The sequence below is a fragment of the Patagioenas fasciata genome, chromosome 8 (genome assembly GCF_037038585.1).
Source record: "Patagioenas fasciata isolate bPatFas1 chromosome 8, bPatFas1.hap1, whole genome shotgun sequence".
NCBI lineage: Eukaryota > Metazoa > Chordata > Aves > Columbiformes > Columbidae > Patagioenas > Patagioenas fasciata.
Window position 1 is genome coordinate 42,660,276 of NC_092527.1, and position 21,520 is coordinate 42,681,795.

Here is a 21,520-nt window from a genome sequence, read left to right on the forward strand (position 1 = left end):
TGAGATGCTGCTTCCTAAGGTTTAATTTAAAATTTATGCTGTTTTCTTTCCTAGCATGTTTTGAAATGGATATGTTAGTTATTGTACTCTTCACAGAAAATTTGCTAGGAGTTAGTCATTATTTAAAGAGCCTGAAACTTGTAGAAGCGTTACAATGGGAGGATGTAATTTAAGAACAGTTTTCCAAGGGCAAACAATAGTTCTTAAAGAAAATTTCTGTGAGAAATCAGAAAGACTCGCTCTGAAGTACAAAGAACACTGTTCTACAAGACAGTAATTTTTGCTTTGTTTAGGGATAGGTTGTTTTTAAATACGGTGCAAATCCCTGAGCTATCAGCTTCCGCTCCCGTTCTCCTGCCTTCACACCCCGCAGGGAGGCTGCACGGTGCCGTCGCACGGCTCCAGCCCATCTGCCACCCGTTGTCATTTCTGCCGCATTCCCCACTCATATTCGGACAATCAAATCCACAGCACAGAACCAGAGTCTTTGAGAGGTTTGAAGAGGCAGCGCAGGAAGAGCGGGCGGGGAAGCGGGCAGCGAGGGTCCCACCCGGAGCAGGTGTGAGCTCAGAGATGTGTGTGTGAGCTCAGAGGTGTGCGCTCAGAGGTGTGTGAGCTCAGAGGTGTGTGTGTGAGCTCAGAGGTGTGTGTGTGAGCTCAGAGGTGTGTGTGTGTGAGCTCAGAGGTGTGTGTGTGAGCTCAGAGGTGTGTGTGTGTGAGCTCAGAGGTGTGTGTGTGAGCTCAGAGGTGTGTGAGCTCAGAGGTGTGTGTGTGTGAGCTCAGAGGTGTGTGTGTGTGAGCTCAGAGGTGTGTGAGCTCAGAGGTGTGAACTCAGAAGTGTGTGCTCACTGGTGTGCACTCAGAGGTGTGTGTGTGTGAGCTCAGAGGTGTGTGTGTGAGCTCAGAGGTGTGAGCTCAGAGGTGTGTGTGTGAGCTCAGAGGTGTGTGTGTGTGAGCTCAGAGGTGTGTGTGTGAGCTCAGAGGTGTGTGTGTGAGCTCAGAGGTGTGTGTGTGAGCTCAGAGGTGTGTGTGTGAGCTCAGAGGTGTGTGTGTGTGAGCTCAGAGGTGTGTGTGTGAGCTCAGAAGTGTGCGCTCAGAGGTGTGAGCTCAGAGGTGTGTGCTCAGAGGTGTGTGCTCAGAGGTGTGAGCTCAGCGGTGTGTGTTCAGAGGTGTGAGCTCAGCGGTGTGAGCTCAGTGGTGTGTGCTCAGCAGTGTGAGCTCAGCGGTGTGAGCTCAGTGGTGTGTGCTCACTGGTGTGTGCTCAGCAGTGTGAGCTCAGTGGTGTGTGCTCAGTGATGTGTGCTCAGCAGTGTGAGCTCAGAGGTGTGAGCCTAGCACTTCAAGGCAGTGGCAAACCATACATGCGAGTACTGACAAGGCGCCAGGTGAGAAGCTGCCTCCCGACAGCCCTGCTGCAGCCTCAGAGCCAGGAGCCTGGCGGGACGGTGTCACCGGCGTGCAGGGACCTGCGCCAGGCGAGGGGACACCTGCAAACGGAGAGCGGACACTTCTTGTCTTCTCCCCTCCGTGGCTGCTTGTGCATGCTCTCTCTTTTCTCATGGAGCTCAAGAGGCTGGAGTTTTCTTTCATTTCACCGGTTCATGATTCATGAAATCATCTCTGATGTTACAGAATTACATATGCTGAACCAAACGTATCAGGTTCTCTTATAGTCAATACAACCTATGTTATGTCTCATCAAACTTCACTGACATTCAAGAGGCAAAGCCTACAAGCATTAATTTAGCTGGGAGAGGTGATACCTGTTCTAGTCTGGAACAGGACAAATAAATTCTTTATGAAATCCCAGGATTATTACTTTAATCAAAGGATTTGTATCAGGAATTACTTCATTCAGTTGTTCTCCGATGCCTCGGTTCTGCGAGTGAATGGGTGTCCTTTGGGGAATGGCTGATCACGCTCACTCCCAAGCATTGTGAGCTGTGTATTTTATATTGTGTCAAATTAGTATGAGGGAAACCAGAGATAATGTTTCAATTTTTGTTTGTTAATCTCACGCTTCGGTTGAGCAGAATGGATCCTGCGGTTCACCTCTTTATGCTCTTCTCTACTGGCAGCTGTCACTTACCGTTCCTTCCTGTCTTTTGCTGGCTGTATGAACAGTGATCGTTTTCTTCCTTCATCAGTGGAAATCAGGATCAAGTTCCCTGGTGTCAATGAAGTCATCCTGAGTAAAACCAGCACAAATGGAAATGGAGCTGCCTGAAGCAGCATTGCATTCTTTACGGTTCTCTCTTCTCAGTGAGCTGATGAGAATGGTTTCGAAACAAAACCACTACCAATTACCATAAAACTGCAAAGGAGGCAAATATTATAAGACACTTCTAATTGAGGCATAGAAACCAGGGGGGCAATACACCATGATACTGCAGTGCTGTTAAAAGCCCTTTACTAAATATAATGGCTATAAATGCAACATGTTTAAGATGATGAAGGGAATATTACTGTGATTCCTAAAATTCACATGCATTCAAGCCTACAGGGAAAAGCCTATGTTTATTTTTAAAAGTTCCCCTGAAAGAACACAGAATTCTTTCAGTAAACATTACATAGGGGGGAAACTTCACACGTTTTCCCATCATCGGTGCTTCTGTAAACAGTGCCAATTCTATTTTTACGGATGCTGATAGTAAGGGCTCTGATGCAGCTTTTAGAAAGCCCGCCAGCGGCTGGGGGCACAGGCTACGGGTCCCCCCAGGCAGCGGCGGCACCGCGGGGTCCCCTGCGCTCCCCAGCACCCGCGGCTGGCAGAGCGCCCGCTGCTCCGGCTGCTGCTCCTGCGCCCACTGCCCCGGCTGCTGCTCCTGCGCCCGCTGCCCCGGCTGCTGCTCCTGCGCCGGGAGCTGGTGCTGCTTCGGCTGCTTCACACGATCACAGAATCCCAGAGTGTCAGGGGTTGAAGGGACCTGGAAAGCTCATCCAGTGCAATTCCCCCGGAGCAGGAACACCCAGCTGAGGTTCCACAGGAAGGTGTCCAGGCGGGTTTGAATGTCTGCACAGAAGGAGACTCCACAACCTCCCTGGGCAGCCTGGGCCAGGCTCTGACACCCTCACCCCCAACAAGTTGCTTCTCAAATTTAAGAGGAACCTCCTGTGTTCCAGTTTGCACCCATTGCCCCTTGTCCTGTCACTGGTTGTCACCCAGAAGAGCCTGGCTCCACCCTCCTGACACTGCCCCTTTCCATATTGATCCCCATGAATGAGTCCCCCCTCAGTCTCCTCTTCTCCAGCTCCAGAGCCCCAGCTCCCTCAGCCTTTCCTCACACGGGAGATGCTCCACTCCCTTCAGCATCTTGGTGGCTGCGCTGGACCCTCTCCAGCAGTTCCCTGTCCTTCTGGAGCTGAGGGGCCACAACTGGACACAATATTCCAGGTGTGGTCTCCCCAGGGCAGAGCAGAGGGGCAGGAGAACCTCTCTGACCTACTGACCACCCCCTTCTAACCCACCCCAGGTACCATTGGCTTCCTGGCCACAAGGGCCCAGTGCTGGCTCATGGTCACCCTGCTGTCCCCAGGACCCCCAGGTCCCTTTCCCCTACACTGCTCTCTTGTTTTGGTTTAGCCTTTTACGGCATAAAATATAGATCTTGCTTCATTTTCTGCACACCATCACGCTTTCTCTTGCTTAATCCCGTGAAAAAGTGATTTTTATTTCTGGTACTATTTGAGCAAATCAACCCTTTAAATTCTGCCCTTCTGCCGCCTTTCATTTCCTTTGGTTTCCTTTCATCTGTGTGTCTGTTCACTTTTCTGCCTATGTTGTCTATTTATTTAGGTTAACCAAATGTTTCGCTAACGAATTAAGAACATATGTTACTATATTTTAATAAGACTCATTCTTAGAATACACCCATCTAGTTCTTTCAGTTATGGGAGTATTTAAAAAAATCTACATAAAGCTATAGAGAGTAGTTTTATATAGAAATCAATGTCTTTTATTGTATTCTTCAATGTCTCTTACCTTAGAAAGATGAGAAAAACTTTGCTTCCTAACTCATCTGAAGTCAAACGCAAGTGAAGCCCACGTAACATGGGTGTCTGCCAACCCAAGCGAGTGGCTGGGCAGAGAAGCTCAGTGCCCTCGCTCCATCTTGTCAGACATGGGCATCCTTTGAAAGAAGAACGGGGAAAACGTCTTGTGACTCGATCAAATGAAACGCTTGACACAGCAGAACAGCCGAGCCCAGGAGCAGGGACGTGCGTGGCTCTGGAGATGGTCCGACGGTCGCTTTGGTCCACTGTAAACTGCGTTAGTGCTGCTGCAGCTGACGGACTGAAAAACGCACCCCAGCACCTGCGGGAAATTCTCCTTTCAATGTCTTTCTCCATCACCATTGTGTCATAGGATTCTACAGAGAGTCCTGAGATCAAAGCCAGCAGAAACAATCCCCTCTTTAATTAATGGAATTATGTTATTGGTTTCAATCCTAATGTTTTTTTCTTATGTCACCTTAAATAAAATTATCCTAAAATAGTTTATGTTTTGCATGAACAAATGCACAGCAATCCTCCTTTCAGTACAGCTTTGTCATCAATCCAGTCTTAATTTTCATAAATTTTGCCTTCTGGCTTGCAAGTATTGCTCATAATTAGGATTTAATCACCTAAGCAGCCCCAGAGAAAATCTATTTCAGGAGCAGTATAATCCAATTACTGGTCATACCTGCTTTTTCTTAAAATCAGCAGTGATAGCCTAATTAGTAGAACCCGTGTTTTCAAAGAGGAGACGCATTCGAGCTGAGCAATAGGTGCTTGGTCCGATTCAGCCCAGGGAATGGTGTGTTTTCCAAAGCCTGTGGCCCTGTAACAAAACCAACGAGCAGACTTAGGCCTACATAGTTGTGCGGTTCAGCCAACCGTCTTCATGCAAACAGCAGGTTTTTTCTTTCAGAATTTGGAGATTTCCTATAAAACTGAAGTTTTCGAGGTTCAACATGCTCTGCTGTTTGGAGGTCAGAGGTTCCTAACCACGGGGGTTGTTCAAGTGAGCCGAGGTAAGGTGATTCTAAACCAGAACCAAAGCTTTGCACTAGTGCAGTATCTCCGGCAGTTCGAGACGTTCCAGCCTCCAGCTGTACTTGCTACAAAAGCCACTGTATATGCACAGGATCTAACAAAAAGTTTGCCCATTTGCCTCAAAATATTGTTGCCAAGGCTGTGTATTTGCCATGGAACAGTTCTTACAGTTAGCGAGATATTCTTTCCTACAGAGTGCAATATGCGTTTGAGGTTACAGACTGAGATAAAACATCGGTTCCTCTTCTACAAATTAAAAAAATGCTGCTGTAAGGAAATAGCTCCTAAAGGATTGCCAATAAAATAGCTTTGTTTTCTCATTTAATTTAATAAGTATGGTGTAAGTCAGCAAAAAAAAATCATGTATCTGAACTCTGAAATTAACGTCATGTGTTTTACACCCTAATAGCATGCTGATCCAACTTCACGTCACTGGCAACGAAATTATCTGGATTTGTAAAGTGAAGTACTCTTCATGTCCCAGAAATGGATTTCTACCAGCATGCTCACCAAGAACGTTTCATTTCACGCTGCTGTGCCGCTCACCAGCTGCGCCCGGGCTCCCCGAGCAGGGAAACCCGCAGAGAGGCAGCTGGACTGGGCTGAGGGATGCGGGGGACATGGGCCCTGGAGACCGACACCGAGCCACAATGGGAGACGGGGGAAAACCGTCCAGAAGCAGCCTGTAGGAAGCGGGCAGGCTGCGGTGGGGCTGCCCGGCACGGCAGCTCTGGAGGGGGCGGCCACAGCGACGCGGGGAGCGCGGGCTGGGGACAAAGGGCTCGGGCGAGCTCTGGAAGAATACAAGGATTTCGGTTCGTGTTTGGTTGGTTGGCTGGGCGGGAGATCCCGCACTGCCCTTGCAGCCAGCGCCGGTTTGCATCCCAGCAGGCACAAAGAGCGCCCCGGCTCCAGAGCGGGGGGTGCCCCGGGCTGCTCCTTCCCCGACAGCCCGTCCCTGCCTGGAGACTCCCCGGACACGGGCTGGGTACCGGGGCACGCTGGCCGTGCGCGGGAGCGCTGGAACCCGGTGCCCGTACCCGGAATGCAGCACGGCCGGGGAGCGGCCCTGCCCGCTGCCGCCCTGCCCGCTGCCCCCTGCCCGCTGCCCCCTGCCCACTGCCGCCCTGTCCGCTGCCCCTTGACGGCTGCCGCCCTGTCCGCTGCCCCCTGCCCGCTGCCCCCTGCCCGCTGCCCCCTGCCCGCTGCCATGGAGACGCGGCCCTGCCCGTTTGCCCGTTGCCATGGAGACGCGGCCCTGCCCGTTTGCCCGTTGCCATGGAGACGCGGCCCTGCCCGTTGCCATAGGGACGCGGCCCGGCGAGCGGCGCCTCCAGCCGCCCGCAGCCCGCGGCGGCCCGGCCTGCCCCAGGAGCTCACCGCGGCCCCGGGCCGCACGGGCGCTGTGCGGGGCCGGGGCGGCGCCTCCGTGCGAGGCCGCCGGGGCCGGGGCGAGCCCGCAGCCGCCGCCAGCCGGGGCGCCCCCCGCAGCCGCTCCCGCCCGGGCAGCCGGAGCCGCGGAGCCGCCGGGGGGGCTCGGTGGAGCGGTGTGTGCTCCCGGGCCTGCAGGCGAGCAGAACAGCCGAGCACCCGGGCTGCATCATATGAAAATGCTGGTCACCGGGGATAATCTGCAAATGTCTGATCTACACGAGAGGCTTGCTGTGTGCGTGTTCCCTTTCCAGAGCACACTGCCGTATTTCTCAGCTCCAGCCTGCAGCCCGCCGGCTGGAGTTCGGGCTGTTTGGGGGTGCTGAGCGATGGGTGACAGCGGCTCTGAGGGGCTCAGCGCCCACGGGGACAACTTCAGGGGTGAACACCTCGAGAAGGGAAACCCGCCGGGTTCCAGTTCACCAGGAGAGATCAGGAAAGCTGTTGCACAGTGTCTGTTGTCATCTTCAAGCACTCTCGATGTCAGCAGGAAAAATATTAAGCATCTTACTGAGGAAATCTATAGACAGCCCAGCATAAAGGTGAGGCACTTGTTCCGAGTGGTCCTGAGCACCGCGCCGGGCAGGGCGGGCTCGCTGCTCTGTCAGTGCGTGGAAAAGACACAGGTTCTCGGCTGTGAGCTTTCATCCCTGTTTGGTTTTTAAGAAAAACTTCAATAAATCACTTCCTTTTGTAATTTATGGAGTCGTGCTCCTTAATCCCCTTTAACAGTGTCCTCTCCACAAACACAGAGCAGTTTCCAGTGTTCACATCAGACATTTCGCACTGCAAGGAATGGCCCTTGTCTTTCTGGGTTTAGAAGACGTTTGTGTTTTTCTCTCTCAGTACTTTCATCTGGAAAGAAATGTCATATCAACGATTCCCAGGATTTATTTCAAAAGCTGCCGCATCTCGTCTGGCTGGATCTGCGGTATAACAAGATTACAGCTCTTCCTCCTGGAACGGGGCACCACAGGTAAGATCACTGCCCATGCAGATAATTTAATAACAATCGTATTTGTCTCCTATTTGTCTTACTGTAATTTCATTATAGCAGCGAGAGTTCTGTAAGCTTTTGTTTCATGTCGACCTCAGTGCAGGACAGAGGTAAATAAGCTTAGTTTTGTTTACTAGAGCTCAGATGAACCGAAAGTTCCAATTAATATTGCATGGCGAATTTCTGAACTCTCTCACACTTAGAGATGTAGGACCTGTTATTCTTTCCACGAGTTCCGCACCGTTTTGGGTGCAATGGCTGTAGATGACTTCTGCAGTGCTGTGGGTGAGGTGAAAGCGGGGACCTGCAGTTGCAAAGCTCCTGTCGCTCCTGCGTGACAACGGAGGGCGGTTTAGTCCAAGAACGTACCCGAATCGCTGTGACCCTGAGAGGGGCTCTGGCCACGATCACCAGAACCAACGTCTCACCAGGTTTTTTATTGCCCTTGGACAATTCCTTGCTTCTCACTCCGGAAGCCCAAGAATCACAATGCATGGTAATCAACAGCAACAAAGAAAAGGATTTTGTTACTGGGAGGAAAACCAGAGCAGCACGGGACAGTCTGCTGGTGGCTGTGGTTCTAGAAGAACCCTTTCCATGAGGAGGAAGAGGAGGCCGCCTTGAACGGCATAGGCGACAGGATTTTCCCCAATCAAAACAAGAACAACGTCATGGCATCGTGTGCTTGAACGAGGTACTTAAAGGTGTTTTAAGATCCCTTGTTTGTGAATCATGACATAGAAAAATACAGTAAATGAAGTTTATGCCTCTAAAAACAGCCAAAAAATGTCAAGTTTAATGATGTTCTCAAATCAAATCCGCAAATTATTTTTAAATTGGACAGGACCAATAGTATTTTAGTATGGTTTGTAACTATATGATCACCATTCTATAAGCGGTTGAAATCCCTCGAGATTGAGACATTCCCTGTGTGTATCTGCCTCAAAATGTGTCGGTCCTTAGTCCCTGCCTGTATTCTGCTTTATCTCGTTTGTGATTTTCCGCTTCAAACAGCAGCTCAGCTTTTGGAAAATGCCCATCAGAAATAGCCACTGAATACTACTTAGTTTAATTTTATCCTTATTACATGTCGGGGAATAAGCTGAATTTTATGATGGTTGGGAATTTTCTGGGTATTATTTTCTAGAAGCATCCGAAAGTGTCAGTTTTTATCGAAAGCAGAGACTCAATGAAGTACAGTGCTAGCTGGAGGGTAGATGGGGTGAGCAAGCCATTCATGAACCTCCACTGATTTTAATAGCTATTCTGATTAGAGCGTCTCCAGCTCAAACGAAAGCATTGCCTCAGTGTGGACACGGTGCGCGGGGAGCGGGGGTACCACTAATGCTTCTCTCTATAGGGAGCGAAGGTACCACTAATGCTACTCTCTATAGGGAGCGAAGGTACCACTAATGCTACTCTCTATAGGGAGCGAAGGTACCACTAATGCTTCTCTCTCTAGGGAGCGAAGGTACCACTAACGCTTCTCTCTATAGGGAGCGAAGGTACCACTAATGCTACTCTCTATAGGGAGCGAAGGTACCACTAACACTTCTCTGTACAGGGAGCGAAGGTACCACTAACGCTTCTCTCTATAGGGAGTGAAGGTACCACTAACGCTTCTCTCTATAGGGAGTGAAGGTACCACCAACGCTTCTCTCTATAGGGAGCGAAGGTACCACTAACACTTCTCCCTATAGGGAGCGAAGGTACCATTAACGCTTCTCTCTATAGGGAGTGAAGGTACCACCAACGCTTCTCTCTATAGGGAGTGAAGGTACCACTAACGCTTCTCCCTATAGGGAGCGAAGGTACCACTAACGCTTCTCTCTATAGGGAGTGAAGGTACCACCAACGCTTCTCTCTATAGGGAGCGAAGGTACCACTAACACTTCTCCCTATAGGGAGCGAAGGTACCACTAACGCTTCTCTCTATAGGGAGTGAAGGTACCACCAACGCTTCTCTCTATAGGGAGCGAAGGTACCACTAACACTTCTCCCTATAGGGAGCGAAGGTACCACTAACGCTTCTCTCTATAGGGAGTGAAGGTACCACCAACGCTTCTCTCTATAGGGAGCGAAGGTACCACTAACACTTCTCCCTATAGGGAGCGAAGGTACCATTAACGCTTCTCTCTATAGGGAGCGAAGGTACCACTAACGCTTCTCTCTATAGGAAGTGAAGGTACCACTAATGCTTCTCCCTATAGGGAGTGAAGGTACCACTAACGCTTCTCTCTATAGGAAGTGAAGGTACCACTAACGCTTCTCCCTATAGGGAGTGAAGGTACCACTAACGCTTCTCTCTATAGGGAGTGAAGGTACCACTAACGCTTCTCTCTATAGGGAGTGAAGGTACCACTAACGCTTCTCTCTATAGGGAGTGAAGGTATCACTAATGCTTCTCTCTATAGGGAGCGAAGGTACCACTAACGCTTCTCTCTATAGGGAGTGAAGGTACCACTAACGCTTCTCTCTATAGGGAGCGAAGGTACCACTAACACTTCTCCCTATAGGGAGCGAAGGTACCATTAACGCTTCTCTCTCTAGGGAGCGAAGGTACCACTAACGCTTCTCTCTATAGGGAGTGAAGGTACCACTAACGCTTCTCCCTATAGGGAGTGAAGGTACCACTAACGCTTCTCTCTATAGGGAGCGAAGGTACCACTAACACTTCTCCCTATAGGGAGTGAAGGTACCACTAACGCTTCTCTGCTGCAGACAGTGCATTGGGGCACAAGCTGGCAAGAACAAGCTTTTGCCTCTGACTTTCAGTTCGTTCTTTTTGCTCTAAATGCGATTCAATGCTCCACTTCGAAAATGGGAACATGAATACGCTGCTTTCAGTTTTTGACTGCATTGAAATGTTTTAGAATATTGCCACAAATGTTAATCCGGTGTTGAGCAGCTGCCAAAACGTTGAGTTTGTTTGCTTTCCTAGAGGTAGAGAAATATTATGACAGAAACCAACAAGCTTTCCCCTTGTTTGTTTGGGTTTTCTTTGAAATTTAACAGGAATCAAGTCAAATTGCAACACCAGTAAATAAAACCAGCACCTTATCTCTAGAATACCGTTTGACCTGGTGTGTTGCTGGATATTAAAAGCTATTTCAAAGACTGCCAGACAGTCAGACATTAGGAACCAGGTGAAGGGTGGTGGCTGCCTCGTCTCCATCTCAGAGCTGTGTGTGCAGTGGGGACACAGGAACCTCCCTGCGCTTGGGCAAAGTGTCCCCGATCCTGAACACAGAGCCCGGGGGTTCCCTGATCCTGAACACAGAGCCCGGAGGTTTCCTGATCCTGCACACAGAGCCCGGGGGTTCCCTGATCCTGCACACACAGCCTGGGGTTTCCCTGATCCTGCACACAGAGCCCGGGGGTTCGCTGATCCTGCACACACAGAGCCCAGGGGTTCCCTGATCCTGCACACACAGAGCCCGGGGGTTCCCTGATCCTGAACACAGAGCCCAGGGGTTCCCTCATCCTGCACACACAGAGCCGAGGGGTTCCCTGACCCTGCACACAGAGCCTGGGGGTTCCCTGACCCTGCACACAGAGCCCAGGGGTTCCCTGACCCTGCACACAGAGCCTGGGGGTTCCCTGACCCTGAACACAGAGCCCAGGGGTTCCCTGACCCTGCACACAGAGCCCGGGGGTTCCCTGACCCCGCACACAGAGCCCAGGGGTTCCCTGACCCTGCACACAGAGCCCGGGGGTTCCCTGACCCTGCACACAGAGCCTAGGGGTTCCCTGACCCTGAACACAGAGCCCGGGGGTTCCCTGACCCTGCACACACAGCCCGGTGGTTCCCACCAACAGCAGCACGTGCAGCGGCGCTGGGTGTTTTGCTCACTAACCAATGCCAGGGGTTTTCTGGCCATGGCCATACTGATATTTGCTCAGGAGCTTGCGATTTGTCTAAATGTTAGGAGATCTTCATATACATTGAAACAAATGATCTCCTATGTGACATAAATGTGGTGTGTGACCCATGCCAAGCTGCTGCGCTGCTTGCAATGGCAGGAACACTGGAGCTTTAAAAAAAACAGGTTGACAAAATTAAATACAAATAGGGTATGTTTCCTCCTCATCTCATTATCAAAAACGGCTGAGCAGTTTGAGCTCAAATTTAGTCTGAGGGATGTGCTCAACGACCCAAACAGCTGAAGCTCAGCAAAATTATAACCAGCTGAAGATGATGTGTTTATAATTGGAACAGTCCGTATCAGACTTTAAAGCGAGAGCAGGCTTTGCAAAGGAGATCAAACACTGACTGTTGATGCAGGGTACAATAAATGGCATAAATGCGAACTTCAGGCTGCCGTACCAGAAGCTCTGGGCTGTGCAGTTTCCCAGCGGCGGTGTTAGCGGTGGGAAGCGTGGGCTGGGCTGTGGGGTCTGTTCTGCAGCAGGAAACACGAGCAAGAAAAAGTATTCTTGTGTTTCTACTTGAATAAATGAACTTTGCTCGTACAGTTGCTACTCTTTTCTGTTTTATTGAAAAGGCAATTGAAAACACTGCTTTTAGAGAAGAATCCCGTAAAAGAGCTGCCCGCAGAGCTTGGTAAGTACTCGCTGCTTTTTTGAAGGTATCAAAGATATATTTTGGCTCTTACTGCTTACTTCTGTGGTTAGACTTTAAAATACCTTGATATTAATCTAAAGAACGGTTTTAATTTACCACAAATGTGCCATGACGGGGGGGAAAAATTACTTATATTATTTGATAAGAGGGGCAAATGTTATTAAAATGCCTGTAGCGTTCAATATGGTTCTGCTGAGTAAGGCTGAAGTAAAAAATACCTCTCAAATGTCAGATGTCTCAGGCATCTGCGCAGTAACACGTAAATAATGAACAATGATTAGAGCTGAGAACTTGTACAGCAGTTTCTTACAGTTGAGGTTGTCTTTGCAGTTTGTAACTTCATTTCGCTAACTCCTTTAGTATTTTGAAATAATATGTGTTTCCAAACCAAATGTTGCTGAGGAAGACACAGCAGGTAGAATGGATTCCTGGGATGCTTCAGTGTTGGGTTTTCAATCCCCGTTGGGTGTTGCCTGAGCTGCGAAGCTCCGTGCTGTGGTATCGCTGCACCGCAGCCGTGCCAGCTCTGAGCCGTGGCTCGGGTTTTGCAGAAAGCGTTGCTGCCATAACGCTGCCCCTCTTGCTCTCTGCCTAGCGGTTATTTTAGGGCAGCCTGGACTGGTCCCTGTGAGGCTCCCAGCAGCTCCCCATGCAGAGCTGCCCCCTCCAGCTCTCGGGGTCCCATGTTGCTCAGGCCAGGATCCCTGTGGCCTTTCCCAGCCCTGCGCTGGGTCACCTGCAGCCCGCGTGCCGTGCACCGCACGCCTGCGATGCCTTCGTACGTGCCAGGGAGGAAGAACCGCCTGCGGTCCAGGCGCTGCCAACTCAGCCTCAGTTCACCCGCGCTGCCAGCCCTGCCCTGCTCCTCAGCTCGTGGTTGCGTCCTGGCACGGGGCTCATTCACGGGGAGTCTATCTCCTAGGAAACTTATTTGAAGGAGAGCTTTGAACAGGGGATCAGAGCATGTAAAAGTGCAGGGAAGTGGCCTTGAACTGGAGCTGGGCTGGCGGCCCCGGCAGCCCCGCTGTTGCCTGTGCGGCTGCTGGAGAGGCATGGCTGGTGGCCCAGGCAGGGAAGGACAGAGGGCAGCAGTTGGTGCTTCACATAGGCAGCCTGCTCCTGGGATAACTCTGCTCTTCGTACCCCGAGCTCAGTGGTGACTGCATCAAAACAATATTGTGTGCTGATTTAAATATCCTTGTGTCTCTCGAAGCAGAGTGGGCCACTGGTGGCCTTCCTGCAGCAAAATGTGTTCAATCTGTTGCGGTTTTCTGGACAGATCAGGGCTCTCTTATACCATAATAGTTTGATTGTTACAGGTTTCCAGCTTGGTATTGAGATGAGGGAATTCCTGCCATATGTGACACTTATCCATTTCTCCTGGCTCTATGGATGACAGGTACCAAAAAAGGATGCCAGCGTTCCTGTAGTGCTGCAGGTCCTGTTCCAGCCGCAGGAGCGCGGCAGGGTCGTGGGATGGGTTTGCTGGGCAGCGCTGGTTCCTGCAGTGCTGCAGGTCCTGTTCCAGCCGCAGGAGCGCGGCAGGGTTGTGGGATGGGTTTGCTGGGCAGCGCTGGTTCCTGCAGTGCTGCAGGTCCTGTTCCAGCCGCAGGAGCGCGGCAGGGTTGTGGGATGGGTTTGCTGGGCAGCGCTGGTTCCTGCAGTGCTGCAGGTCCTGTTCCAGCCGCAGGAGCGCGGCAGGGTTGTGGGATGGGTTTGCTGGGCAGCGCTGGTTCCTGCAGTGCTGCAGGTCCTGTTCCAGCCGCAGGAGCGCGGCAGGGTTGTGGGATGGGTTTGCTGGGCAGCACTGGTTCCTGCAGTGCTGCGGGTCCTGTTGCAGCCGCAGCAGCAGGGCTGCGGGTGGGTTTGCTGGGCAGCACTGACAGATGGCCGGAGGCAGCGGCTGCCCGAGTCCTGCACGCGCTCGCCAGCGCGGCCGCAGCAATGCCCGGACTGCGGGGCTGGCCCGAGCCAGGCCCGTCGCTCCGCCAGCTCTGCTGCCGTGGCTCGCAGCGTTGTTTGCCTTCATCACTCACACGCATCCACTTCAGCGTTCCTAACAGTCGTAGGTATCCGGACGGGGCTGGCAGCGTGGTTGTGCTGGCGCGATGCTGTCCTGCCGTCTGCCCTACTTTGGATTGTCTGTTCCTTTGACACAGCCTGTATGTCCGTGACATTGCCACCTAGAGTTACATGTACACAATTGTGTAATAAATATAGACAGATGCGTGTGTGTATGTGTATATGTATACGTACACACATCTGATGTGCAGAGCCGTGCACAACTCTCTGCCTCACAGCAGCTGAGCTGCTTTGGACCTGACTCCCGCCATGGTGGACAGCGTGAGACTTGGACCAGCGCAGTGATTTGAGCTGTAGCTGCAGCACGCAGAGCCAACGCAGGGATTGCCTTAATCCAGGGTACCAGAGGCGTCTCCTTTCCCTGCGTGGAACCGTCCCTTGCATGTCCCAGGCAGCACAGGCTTCTCGGTCACGGGGACCTGGGGAGATGAGCGAGGGGTCCCCCCAGTAAGCCAGGAGAAAGCCTGGGAGTTGTGCTGTGACACAGCAAGGGGTTGTCAAAATCTCATATATCTTTACAAAACACTCATGTTTTGACAAGACAGCTTTTCCTGACAAAATCATGTTTCATGAGCTAATTCCCAGCCCACTCATCCTCCCACCCTTCCCCATCGCTCTCTCATCCATACACTTGCCATCCTGAGCACCTGCATCAAAAACCAGAGGAGAAGGTGATGCTGGCAGCGCCAGCACCACCGCGCGCTGGAGCCACCATCCTGCAGTGACCGCTCCAGCGTCCTTTGTCTGCTCTCCGCAGCGTTCATTAGAACACCAGGGTCGTGATGCCGGTATCACCAATACCAAACAGAAAGTTTGTCATGTAAACCGGGATGAGTTTGGAGGATGATCTGTGATAACTTGAGCTCAACTGTTGGTCTTCCTTTCTTGGGTGTGTTTTTCACTGAGGCCTGGAATGAATTTGCAGTGTTTGCCTTCATTCATGGATTTATTTTTTGTTGTTGTTAAAAGCTGCTTGTTCAATGAATGAAAAATCTTCGGAAGGGAAGCAGAAGTCTGAATGGTAACAAACCAGCTTTGTTATTCACCTGTGTCTGTTCCTGCGGTGTTTACACTGGTTCACCTGATCTGTGTACACTTATCGTGTGTGCTGAATTTCGTTACTGAAGATGAAGAGCTCCTTGCCAGTCGCCGTGTTTGCAGCAGTGCTCTCAGACTCAGCGTGCTGTGCGCTCGCTGCGGGGCCGTGGGACACGCTGTGTGCTGCCAGGGCTCAGTGTGGGTCACCCGGCTGCCCACGCCAGCCATTGCTGCACCTACCTAAGAGTGGTTTAGGAGCAGTGCTAAAGCCCGAGGGATCTCAGTGGCGATGTGGTTTGAACGTAAGCAAGCGATGCTGCGGAGGACGACCCCGGCGCGGTTGCTGTCCCCGGGCCGGCCGGCGCGGTGCCCGAGCTGCGTGCTTGGCTGGCTCCCCGCTGCCTCCGTCGGCTGCAAACCCCAGTGCTCTGCAGCGAGACAAAAAGAGATTTCATTTTGCCAGTCCTGAAGTCATCTGTGTGATTCATTTTGATCATTTCTGCTTAAAAATAGATTCCATTTCTTCACACTAAACTATTTTAAATCTAATTGTATTCCCAAATAGTTCTTTCCAAGGCGCATTTTCAAAGCCATTTCTTCTTGTTAATAATGTAGTCCTTCCATTTCTGCGTTTGCATTTTGCGATTGTGTGAAGTAATTTTCTGATTTGTGAATCACGACTGTATGAGAAGGCATTCTGGTAACTGTAGCAATGGTTTGGATTCGGATGGCTAGAACACAGACAGTTTGCTCCAGGTCTTGGGGTTCCTGCTCGTCAGGGCCGCGGTGCAGCCATCAGAGGGCGGTTCAGCGCGGGGCTGCTCTGCTCTGCTCTGCTTGGACGGACACCCGGTGTGGGGGAGCTGGCTGGACAGATTCCCCACAGAACCAGCAGCAATCGTTGCACAGCAGCACAGGTGGTCTCTGCGCATGGATTTTCAGTTTGATGCACATTTCTTAGTCCTACGTAGTTTGTCTGGGATGCTTCTGTTGATCCGTGGCACCACGTAACTCCTGTTTCTGATCTCAGAGCTCTCGTCCTTGCAGGCGCTGCTGCTGGGCTGGTTCCGCATTGCTCCCTCATACACTGAACTGCCAGCCAAACAAGGCCACGTCCGGTGTGCAGCCGGCGTGCGGCGCACGTGTGGCGCGGTTACGCTTTCATCTGGATGCGTCCCCAGGGCTTCCAGCACATCGTGGCTCCATCCCACCCCTGCTCAGTCTCTCTAAATCACCTCAGCTGCAATTCCAGTGCGATTTCAGAATAACGATCCCAGCAGTCCTGCCTTTCGTGGGTTCCCAGTCTGAGTTCAGCCTTAGCGGACTGCAAAGCAATAGTTCTGATTAAAACATCAGAGTGAGTTCCGGCCGTGGTCTGTGAGGAAAGAAGTGTAGAATGGTTCTGAGATTCGAGCTGAGTTTTCCTTATCTCGTGGGTGTTGGGATGGCAACACCCGATTTCCTGACCTGCTGATCAGTTATTTGTCAGCACTGCTGGAGCTGCGACTTCTAGACAAGCTACACCAAATGGAGTCATTAATCACATTGTAAGATTTGTTTAGTAACATTCCTTTCAGCTTTAATTCCTGGTAATTTAAAATCAAACAGCAGCTGTGCTATCAGTATTGTCTTTGCCATTTCTGCAGGTGGGGTTTGACAAGAACACGTTAAAGAGCAAGCACACCGTTTTCACACCGTGCTGCGTGAAGCAGGCGGACACAGGGAGGGAGATGAACCTGCACAGCCTGCACGGTCGGGCTGTGAGTGGAGGCTGAAATCTGACCCCAGCAGTACAACGCGACACATATATTCTGATTTACCAGCTTCTCCATGTGGTTTTCAGTGCTGCGCTTCTTCAATACGTTATTGCAAACCGTGTGTCAATCGAAAAGATGTGTTAGGACAAAATGTGATATTACCTTTCTTCTAGAGACTCGATATATTTATTTTTTGAGAGATTTAATGGATTTCAACCGTTGTGCTTTTGTTTGAATCAAAACTGACTGAAAGCATTGCTTAATTCTACAAATCTAGTTAGGAAGAGAAAATTGTAAATTTAATTTTTACTTCTATGAAACATAAATAATAAATATTTATAAATACAAATAACCACCATAAACCTGATTCCCGAAGCCGTCTGGGCTGCTCTGCGCTGCGTTCCCCTCTCAGCAGCGAGCGGGGGCTGCCAGCGAGTCCTGGCCTGGCAGGGTGTGCAGACTCAGCCCGAGCGGGGGGAGAAATACAAGAGTATAGAGTATTTGCGTATTTAATAATAGTAATTATCATAGAAATCAAGAACACACTAAATACCAGTCATTCACCTGACTCGGCTGCTCGATATCTCCGAAAATCCCCGCCTTTCAAAACGCTGGAGAGTTGGACTCGATGGCCTTTCAAGGTCCTTTCCAGCCTGGGCTGTTCTGTGGTTCTGTTTGCTAAATCATTAATGTGCTGTTTTCACAGGAAACGTAACTTCGCTGACCGCCTTGAACCTGAGACACTGTCCCCTTGAGTTTCCACCGAAAGCCGTGGTGCGGAGGGGACTCAGGCCCATCCTGCGGGGCGCTGGGCGCGGGAGGCTGCTCCGCGCGGCGCGGACGCCCCGGGTACGCTGGGGTCTGTTCCGAAACGGTGCGGGCCAAGGGCGGCTTTCCTGGCGAGCCTCTCACCAACAGGCTTGTCCAGCCGCGCGTCTGAAGGGGTAAACGAGGAGAAAGAAATGCTCCAGTGTAGTGATAGAAAATCAAACCGCGAACCTGAAACCGCCGAGTGGAGAAGAGGTTGTATTTGTGTGAGAGGAGCCTTAATTAGGCGTGATGTGGTTCGAGCAGAAGACGGAGTTTCAGCAGGGGCTGTTTAGGATGAGCGGAGCAGCAGCGTGAGCGGAAGGCTGGGCTGTTTCGTTAAGGGGAAACCGGCTCGTGGAGGGGCCGGACGCTTGTACGAGCAGTGGAGGGGTGAGCACCCAGGCAGATGAGGTTTTTTAAGGGATATTGGGGAAGCTGAGATGTTTGGGAAATGAAAGAGGACATTCAATTAGCAGAAGACTGTGGGCAAACAATGGAAACGCAGCACCAGGCTTGCAGGAAAAAAGCGGAGCTGAAACAAGTCCAGATGGTCAGCGAAGCTCCTGCCTGGGGCCACAGAGCGGTTCGGGTCTCACAGCGCTGCAGACACCGAGGAAACGGCACCGGGTACGGGGGGAGCTGCTTCTGCCTGCCCGTGGGGACCTCACCGGCCGGCTCGAGCACCCGAAGCACAGACCCGCTGCTTCTGATAGATTCAGCATGCTCTGGATACACCATACACCAGAGCTGAGTTCTGCAAGCTGCTCGATACTGTTCATCCGCCTACCCAAAGCATGACAGCGTTTGCTTGTGTTTCCATGTTGCGTTTGAGCTCTCGTTCTCCAAACACAATTTGCTCTTTATCACACTTTCTTCTTTTTTTTCCCACAGTATTGTAGTTATAAATTTACATTAAGAGGGTAAAATTAAGGAGTTGTCAGCAGAGGGGAAATGATGCAACACAACTTGCGTTACTTATGGTCCAATAGATCCAGAAGTCATTAATAACAGGAATACTGGGCACGCTCCCGCAGAAGAACTCTCCTCGTGCTTATGCTTTGCTGCAATGAAGGCGAATTAGCGTGGGTACCATGAGTATCAGACGGGGCCAGGGATGGCGAACGTGAGCTCATTAACGGGAACGCAGTAGATTCAGAGTACGAATGAGCCACACGCAATGCTGTATGGTGGAATGTGAAAATATCAGCTCAAGATGCCGTGACCCTGGAAATGAACTCAAAATATGGGTGTAAAGATAATGACTAGATTTTTTTAATTAATATCAGTTCCATGTATGATGTCCTTAAAGGGAACCATGCGTTTCCAGAACTTCATGCAATTATTATCTTCATGTTTTAAGGCCTTGTTTATAGTTTGTGACAAATTATATCCCAGTAGTGTTGTTTAATTACCGCTGTTTACCTTCCAATGTCACGTTTTGGCATGACTTGAGAGCGAGCAGTGCATTTTTCTATATAGCCAAGATTTAGCTGCATTACTAGTGCTTCATGTTTATATAATTGTTTCCATATTAGTGGACATTTATTTTAGCACACATAGTATGTGAAAATCTGCTTACTTAACGTTTTGAGTCATCAGGATCTCAGGCAGCGCCTGTGTTGTCCTCCCAGCTTGGCTTTCATACTTGCAAGAGAAATCTGTCTGTGCAATCTGCAGATTCGCACGATGCGTTAGAGAGATCGAGTAGCTCGGTGGGCTGGGGAGTTAAACTGTTCAGGATCCGCAGTCTTGAACATTTTGAGGATTTGGTCAGTATTCTGCAAAACCGCTAATCAAAAGCCTTTTCTCTGCTGATTTTTGTCTGCAGAAGAATGTGGGATTGCATTCTGTCCTGCTTAATTCAAACACAATAGATTGCATCAACAAAACCATTATAAATTATGCTCTGGAACAGTGTTGTAACTTAATCGTGTTGCCATGTTTAATGTTAATTTAGAGAGTGGTGTATTTAAAGAAAAATAATTCCATGGGCTTTAATATTTAGTATCTGTGGGCTTGCACGTGAAGTTTGGGAACCTTCTGTAACGCGCAGGAGCTCTGCGCTCCCTCCCCCGTGGCCCATCTGCTGTGCTGGGCAGAGCAGCGTGTCGGGAGCGCTGCGCACGCCACGCGGAGAGGATGACAGGATGTACCCTGGAATGATGTGGGGGTTTTTCTCATGTGTGAGAAGGGGGAAATGAAACCCAGTGCGTTTCTTCTGCAGGAGTCGGGGAACCTCCCGAATCTGTCGCTTATACGGAGCCAAACCCCTGTGCGTCTCACGGTCCGCACGCGGCGGAAGGTGAGCAGGGTGCACGTGTTCCCCGTGCTTCGCGCAAATACCAAAGTTCAGTTCCACGTGAAGATTAATACCTATAAAGATGTAATCTGAGCTAACACTAGGTGTGTTTAACCTAAGATGCCAGCTGGGATGAAACCCAAGGTGTGCTGAAGCTCTCATCAGTACTTCGGTCTTAGTCATCGCGTTACATTGCATATTTAGATTGATTATGTTAGAAGAGCTTTCCTGTTTTGACTCACAGATTGCGTTTGGGCACTTGTAGTATGTTAATGATTATTGTATCTCTTTGCTTTGGGTTTTTACTTCCTCCAATGTATGGCACATATTTTTAACTCCTATGCATCATGCAGAGAACTCTAATTCAGTCATATGCAGCTCATGTAATACTTATTTATACCCAAACGCACATTGGCAGGCTATAAAAATGAAGTGAGAGAAGAAGTGAGGGTTATATCCAGCCTTAACTCAATCCTTAGATGTGTGTGCGTTACGAGTCTGAATTTCCAATGTATTTTTTCCCTCGGAGCAGAGATCCCAGTCTGAGCCGGGATTTTCCACTGGCGTGTCCTGTTTCAGACCACCCTTGTTCCCCCAGCACTCGTCACGGCCGCGTCCAAACCTGCGCCACCGCGTGGACGCTGCGCTCAGCCGCTCGGTGCTGGGCCGGCGCCGCAGGGCTCGGTGGCCCCGGCAGCGGCACGGGGCCGCGCTCCTGGGTCCCTCCACCCGTGACAGGGACAGGGACCTTCAGAGAGCGAGGCCACGGGGGCTGCTGGCTGGCGAGGACGCGCGGCTCTCACGCTCGGGGTGCCTCCGAGGGACTGAGCGTGAGCAGGGGTGAGCGTAACGTTGAACTGGCTTCTGCATGGTGGAATTGATCAAAAGCTGGGTGGAGGGTGACCACATTATGAGATATGTGGATTATCAAACCGCTGTTGTGTTCATATTCATCAACAGACAGGTGGTTTCTTCCAGAACACAGATTGCTTAAAACTTGTGAAAAATCCTTGAGAATAAAACATGTATTAAAAGAAAAAGAGCCCAACAAATCCCACTCTGTTAGACTGATTGATCGATTGATGTTATCTAAATCCTGTTCTTTGCTTAGGAAAAAATCCAACTCAATTGGTGTGCAGGATGACAGAGTCTCCCTTCCCTCCCGTCCAACAGGAACGGCAGCTGTTGGACAGCTGAACTGGAGCGAGCTGCTGCAGTGCGGTTTGGATTTGTCGGGCGAGTGGCCCAACGAAGAGGAAGAGCCGAGCCTGGAGAGGCCGAGCGGAGCAGCGCTGCAGGGGACACGGCCCGCGGTGGGGACACGGCCCGCGGTGGGGACGGGACATGGCCCGTGGTGGGGACGCAGCGCGGGGAGCAGTGCAGCACCAGCCCGGCCCGGCCGCCCTGGTGACACCGGCACATGCTGCTTGCCGCACGGATGACACCGGCACATGCTGCTTGCCGCACGGATGACACCGGCACAT

At 50.9% G+C, this 21,520-nt stretch overlaps 1 protein-coding gene across 10 annotated transcripts; it reads left to right on the forward strand.

Moving 5' to 3' along the window:
* Window positions 1-6,523: 6,523 nt before the first annotated feature.
* Window positions 6,524-21,520, forward strand: LRRC27 (leucine rich repeat containing 27). Of its 10 annotated transcripts, none has more exons than XR_011740200.1 (4): window positions 6,524-7,010; window positions 7,315-8,159; window positions 11,971-12,029; window positions 21,210-21,520. XR_011740200.1 is itself a non-coding variant. In XM_071811550.1 (3 exons), the coding sequence occupies exons 1-3, from the start codon at window positions 6,798-6,800 to the stop codon at window positions 21,476-21,478; spliced, it is 612 nt and encodes a 203-aa protein (XP_071667651.1). In that variant the 5' UTR covers window positions 6,524-6,797; the 3' UTR covers window positions 21,479-21,520. The 10 variants fall into 10 exon arrangements, 1 of the variants encoding a protein (XP_071667651.1); XR_011740206.1 differs by having other exon boundaries at window positions 7,315-7,444; XR_011740201.1 differs by having other exon boundaries at window positions 21,148-21,213.